Here is a 7,066-nt window from a genome sequence, read left to right as displayed (position 1 = left end):
CGCCAAGTGCTTGAAACATTATTAGAAAAATTGGGTGAAAAGCAAGACCTCCCAGATAAATATTTTGCCAACATAATTCTTACCCAAAGCTTATCATTATTATGCAGTAATTGCCAAACAAGCTTTCCTAATAAAGCAAAATTTACACACTGGGTATCTCTAATTCCCAAGCCTCCATATTTTCTTGGAGTGACAACTTTGCTCCACTTGACATAATTTAAGCATCGCTCCCCCACCTTTCCCTTCCACAAGAATTGTCTAAGTACAGAATCAATCTTTTGACAAATCGAAATAGGAAAAAGAGTCACTTGCATCTGATAAATAGGAAGAGAAGAAGCAACAGATTTAATTAAGCAAAGCCTGCCTGCTCTGTTAAGGAGCCGACCTTTCCAACTAGCCAACCTATTCTTGATCTTCTCTAAAGAGTCCGAAAAAATAGACCTAGCAGCTCGAGGATGGTTAAGAATTTATTGTCTTATTGTTCATTTTAATAATTTATTGTCTTATTGTTCATCTTTATTTCTATGCGTTCAAGTGTCACAAATCGAATGGTTTGAAGCAAGAAATCTAATAATTTAACTTTATGTGCCAGCCATGCATTATATATAGTAACTAAAATCAAATCATGAAGTACTAAACCTAAAAAATTCATGAAATGATAGCCTATGAAGGGGACAGAGCCATATGTGGCTATATATATGTTTTGATTTTTTTTTTCATGCATAATAAAACTTGTATTTATATGTGTATTTTTTCAATATTCATATACATCGATACTAATAACAAGGTTATTATTGTAATTAATCTGAATTAATGGAAAAATTCAGAAAAAGAGAAAAAGAAAAAGGAAAGACTTACAAAAGTGGAGTGCGGAAACAAGAGAAAGCTTAGCATCAAAGAAAATGAACTTTTGCTACCTGCCCCCACTTCTTTGTGTAACATACCTTCTAGCACCATTGGCGTCTTCCCCTAGAATTTTGGAAAGAAATTAAAATCTAGCAAAATGCATATAAATTAAAAGATATAAAAATGTTTGCTTCCATGATATTTTTCCTTGACATGCATAGATTTTTCTTGTGGTCTTTTTCTTCAAATTTACGGAACTTGTACCGTGTTTTCTTACAAAAAATATCATATAATTTAGAATCATGCTAATTAGTATTGAATATTGATTTTATGCAATTTTTGCCTAAAATATAATAAATAAATAAAGAGATTAATTATATATTTATTATATCTTATATTATTCAATTATTCTATTGGTAATTAAAGTATACAAAATAAACTAATTTTATGCTGTTTTTTATTGATTTTTAATTTTATTGTCTCCAAAAATAAAAATATTTTTGTTTTAACATTGTGGTAACAAAATATTTAACTATTCACAATTTTCGATATTAAATTACTATAAGTTTATAACCATCCACAATAATGTAACATGTTCGTATAATTTTATTGTACGAAAATATAAAACAATTTTACATAATATTAAGGTTTAATTATTACTCTGTTGGTCCCTATAGTTTCGTAAAATTTTTAATTAGATCTCTATACTTTTTTTCTTTTTAATTAGGTCCCTGCACTATTTTTTTTTCAATTAAATCCCTCTTAATAGTAATTGGCTTAATTTTATAGGGATCCAACTAAAAAAAAAAGAATTGCTATAGGGACCTAAATAAAAGGAAAAAAAAAAGTGTAGGGACCTAATTAAAAAAAAATTGGTGCAAGAACTCAATTAAAAGGAAAAAAAGTATAGAGACCTAATTAAAAATTTCGCAAAACTATAGAGGCCAACAGAATAATTAAACCTAATATTAATTCATAGAAGTTTCTATGAAAAGACAAGTGGATGCACCGTTCTTCCTGTAAAATTAAACCATTTTTTTGTGACCTTTTAAATATTAATTCATACAAATATTTGCTCATATACAGCGACGTCCCCCCAAAATTGCGCGCGAGTGTACAAAATGACACGGTTAAAATCTTAAGCCAGATTTAATTACATTGACTTTAAATTAAATGAAATTAATTAGTTAATTTAAATTTATTTATTGAATGGTAGCTGCTAGCTCAATCATAATATTATTAGATTGCACCATGTTTATATACATTCACAATGATATTGACTGCTCAACCACCACTTCCAATAATTACAAGACAAAACAAACATTCGAAGAAAGAGACAAGGTTTATGCATGAAACGTTCAAAGTATTAAATAATGAAAAATAATATATATATATTTTCCAATAATTGAGTTGCACGAAATCCGTTGCTAGACTCAGATTGCATTTTGAAACCCAAAAAATCTAACACAAGAAACTCGTAGAAATGACACATAAGTAGCCACATTAAACGGCGGAGTTTACTTAAATTGTTTTAGAATTTACGTGGATGAAAACTCAACCACGTATTCTCGTTTAAATTGAAGGGCAACCATATTTGATTTTTTTTTTTTTAAACATTCCATTAATTAATAAAAAAATATGTTGTACATGATAATTTTTTCCATTGTTTTTGGTAAAAAAAAAAAATAATTTTTAATCTTTACCAAAACTTTACTCTTTATCATAATATTATTCTTAATCATTATTAATTAATCTTTAAAAAAACTTAAGTATTATTGATTTTTATAAAAAAATATTAATTTAGACCAATTTAAAATTTAATTCATTATTTTTCAATCAAATTAATTTATCTGACCTAATTTTGACAAAAATAATATAATTTAAGTGATTATATAAGTTAAATTTTAATTATTAAAAAATATCTTTAAAAAAAAATATTTTATGCATTTTTATGGGAGCATCCCCGTACACTATTCATCATGATTTCCATAACTAAATATTTATCATGAATGAACCCTAAGTAATTAACCCGTTAAAATAATGATTTGAGATGCAAAGTATATGCAACAATAATTAAGATTTTAGCATCCATGGGAGCTTATATATATATACAAGTCAACTTTTATACAAAGCTGCATCGACCCAAAAAAGAAAAAGCACATAAAAGCATAAGAAGTACTTTGAATTTTGCCATGCGGTCAAACAGTATATCATGCATGCTTAGCTTTCCCGTTGTGCCTAATTAAAGAGACACTTTCTCACGTTTAAAACTATTCATTATTCCTCAAGCAGCCCCTAATTATAATTAAATGCAAGCTATATTAGCACACCATGCATTACTAATTATCAATAATATTTTGGAGGGAATAAAAAATCAATTAAAACAGTTTAAAATTATTTTGTTTCGTATTTATTAATTATCGTTAAAATAATTGTATAATTTTAGATATAATAAATATATAATTACAAATATTATATATAAAATAATAAATATTATATAGTAAGAAAATTTGTAAGATTAAATTAATTTTAATTCAATAAATTAAGAAAAACCTAAAGTATCTGCTTTTTTATGATACATTAATAACTTGTGTTGATACGTAACAGGACCAGCAACAACAATTACTATATTGTATATTAGCCTATTACAACCTAAAGTTTTCTTTAATTTAATTTCTTATACACAAAATACACTATTTTAATTTTTTTTCTTCTGGCATATGGTAACATGAAAACAATCATTTTAGGCACGTATTTTGAGCATACAATTATAAGTAATATATATCTAATAATAATGATTGTGATGGCATGAAGATTGATTACACGTGAAGCATGTCGAAAATAGAAGGCAAAGGTGATGAGTTCTAAAAGTGACACATGTCTCCCAATCAAACTTAGATTAATTAATTTTTTCCTTACAATAATTTCATAGAAAAATAGTAGCAAACACTTCACCTAAGCTTTTGGCTTTACGAGCTGCCACCTTTCAATTCAATTGTGATTGTTGATAAAAGTTAAAAATGACTAGGTCCTTTTATTTGTTTTTAATTTAAATTGAGTGTGCCATCTTTTTTAATTTGCCCACAAGAAAGAACAAATCCAGGTATCCACCTCACCTACAATAATTATTTCCAGAAATTGACATTTTGGAATTTGTTGTTAATTATTTAACTATTTATTGTTCATAATAGTAACTCATCAAATTAACAAACTCTGTCTGACCTACCCGCTATTAATTAAATCATTGTCTTATCATTTTCATTTGATTTGATATCAGCAGTATTATTAGTGGTGCCATTTACTCTCTAATTTTGACAAATAAATCATGTTTAATAATTTCCTTTATTTAACAAGCTATCCAATATAAATCACAAGGCCTCTCACTAATAATAAAAAGTTCCAGTTAATTTGAACATTCATGTAAAATTTGTATACATTTTTTTATTTGTCTTATATTAAAAAAACTTTAGAGTCAATAAAATTAAAATTAAAATATTTAAGTTATAAATTTCTAATATTATATCATGAAATTATTTGTCTAATTTAAAAAATTTAAGTTAATAAAAAGAGATACATAAACAGTTATATTTTGGTTTAATTATTCTATTGGTCCCTATAGTTTCGTAAAATTTTCAATTAGATCCCTATACTTTTTTTTTTCTTTTAATTGGATCCTGTACCAATTTTTTTTCAATTAGGTACCTCTTAGCAGTAATCGGCTTAATTTTATAGGGACCCAACTAAAAAAAAATTGGTGCAGGGACTTAAATAAAAGGAAAAAAAAGTGTAGGGATCCAATTAAAAAAAAAAATTGGTATATGGACTCAATTAAAAAAAAAAGTATAGGGATTTAATTGAAAATTTTGCAAAACTATAGGGATCAACAGAGTAATTAAACCTTATATTTTTAATATCTACTCTCTAATCCAAAATTCATGAATATATATTGATAATTGTTTGGTATTATTTTAATTAGCAGATGAAATGAATTAAAATGTATAATTAATTCACATTATTAGTTCATAATAAAAAGTTATTTTCAAATTGCCTTGTGTTATTACAGCCTTGAGGCATGTAAATGGTAATGGGAACCTAAAAAGCAAAGCATGTTAAACAAAGTCAATATTATTGCCACCTTTTTCTTCATCTTATGTGGTTAGTGTGTTCTTTAATTTCTGTAGAGAGGTGACACTTTAGTTGATTTATTATATCTATATAGTATAGCAACCACTTAAGCATCAGAAAAGTGGTATATTGGAAAACTTGAAAATCTCATTAACTTGGCATGAAAAAGGGGAAGAAATAAAGAAATAAAGAGGAAAAAGCAAAAGTAAGGAAAAAAGAAGAAGCAAAATTAAAGTTAAGAAAGGCAACAATATTTTGATGAGGGGCCAGCTATATAATTTTACTTAGTCATTATTATGTTAGTGGAATCATATGAAGACACCCAAGAGTAGTGGGGTTTGTTTTGTTGCTGTAAAACCCAATTTAATTAACTTCAAATCCAAATTAAAATATTTTGGATCACCAATAATCACGCCAATCATATGCCATAAGTCCAAATAATTCAAGATTATGTTGCTAATGACTGTTGGTATAATATTGTGTTATTCATCATCTAGCCAGCTAGAGAGCATAATAAATATATGGAATAATAATCAGGATCATTAATAAAGCTTGATTATTATTAAGTGAAAACTCAAGTGAAGTCGACGTTCACGTGAAGTTGATATTGAGAGCCGTTAGATGATTTGACTAAATTTTCATCTAACAGCTCTCAGGTATCAACTTCACGTGAAGTCGACTTCACCTGAGTTTTATCTTGAGAAAATAAATAATAAATAATAAAGATTCCTTAAATTCCAATCCGATTTATTTCGTATATTCACTCATATAGTTTATATAATATTCTTCCATTCTATAAATTATTGATTTTTTTTATTGTTTATAAGCAACAAATATTATTACACGTTGAAGTAGAATACAAACATGTATATCTTTATTAATTGAACTCAGGATCATGATGATGAAAACATATATCCAAAAATATGATGAACTAATAATTAACATTGGAAAACGAACATTATTATTATTAACATAATAATTAAGGTAATGATGATTAATTAATTAAAACTAATCTTGCTTCCTTAACTCGGTGTAGAACCTCTTGATGAACTCTTCCGCCGCCTTATCAACCTGGTGGTCGTCTTTGTCGTCGTTATGAAGCGGGAACGGCGAGTCCGTCACTCTCAGCTGCCTCACCATTGGACTCCGGCCGAACCCTGGAAGCGCCGGCGAAGCCTCCACCATAGCCATCATCACCTGATCATTATTATTGTTGTTGTTGTTCAAGATCTCCAACACCGCCTTGAGCGCGTTCGCGGTGACCACGTCGTCGTCGAGAGTGGGTGGCGCGTGAGCGCATGCGAAGAAGTGGTGGTTGTGATTGCGGTGGCGCTTGCCGATTGGGAAGAAGTAGTGGTTGTTGGGAGTGTTGCTGCAGCTGAACTCGTACTCCCTTGGGGCGGAGAACTGTAGATTAGGGTTGTTTGAGTGGTGGTGGTGATGGAACATGAGGTTGTAGATGGCTTTTCCGGCGAGCTTGCGGCGGCGCTTGAGGAACATGTTTAGATCCATCACGAGCTTGCCCTTTGATATGCCTCTTCTAAGCATGAAGAATACTACACGTACCATGTTCCACACTTTCTTTGCCATTATTGGAACGTTATTGCTTTCCATTTTAGAGAGAGAGAGAGAGAGAGAGAATTGAAGAGAGAATGGATTGAAGAGAAGGGAAGGGGTGTGAGGACCTTATATAGTACTCATTGGGAATCAAGTACTTTAAGGTTTTGAAGAGCAAAAAATTACCGTGAAAACTAGGTGAAGTCGACTTTACGTGAAGTTGATATCTGAGAGTCTTTAGATAAAAATTTAGGTGGAAATTCAGATCCAGTCGACTTCACGTGAAGTTGATCATTGAGAGCAGTTAGATTATTTGACTGATTTGACTAAATTTTCATCTAATGACTCTCAACTATCAACTTCACATGAAGTCGACTTCACATGAGTTTTCACCAAAAATTTAGTCAAATCAGTCAAATCATCTAATAACTCTTAAATATCAATTTCACGTGAAATTGACTACACCTGAATTTCTACCAAAAGTTATTATATGTATAAACCAGTAGAAATTAATGTTTAGTTAGCCCTAACTTTATAA

General features: G+C 29.2%; 1 protein-coding gene across 1 annotated transcript; it reads right to left on the bottom strand.

The window, feature by feature from the left end:
- On the bottom strand, positions 5,765 to 6,650 carry LOC107614348. Its single transcript, XM_016316561.2, has 2 exons — positions 5,971 to 6,650; positions 5,765 to 5,909 (listed from the first exon to the last, which is right to left on the bottom strand). The coding sequence occupies exon 1, from the start codon at positions 6,583 to 6,585 to the stop codon at positions 5,980 to 5,982; it is 606 nt and encodes a 201-aa protein (XP_016172047.1). The 5' UTR covers positions 6,586 to 6,650; the 3' UTR covers positions 5,765 to 5,909; positions 5,971 to 5,979.

This window comes from Arachis ipaensis, chromosome B08, assembly GCF_000816755.2.
Source record: "Arachis ipaensis cultivar K30076 chromosome B08, Araip1.1, whole genome shotgun sequence".
Lineage (NCBI taxonomy): Eukaryota > Viridiplantae > Streptophyta > Magnoliopsida > Fabales > Fabaceae > Arachis > Arachis ipaensis.
This window is presented reverse-complemented; position numbering and strand designations above follow the sequence as displayed.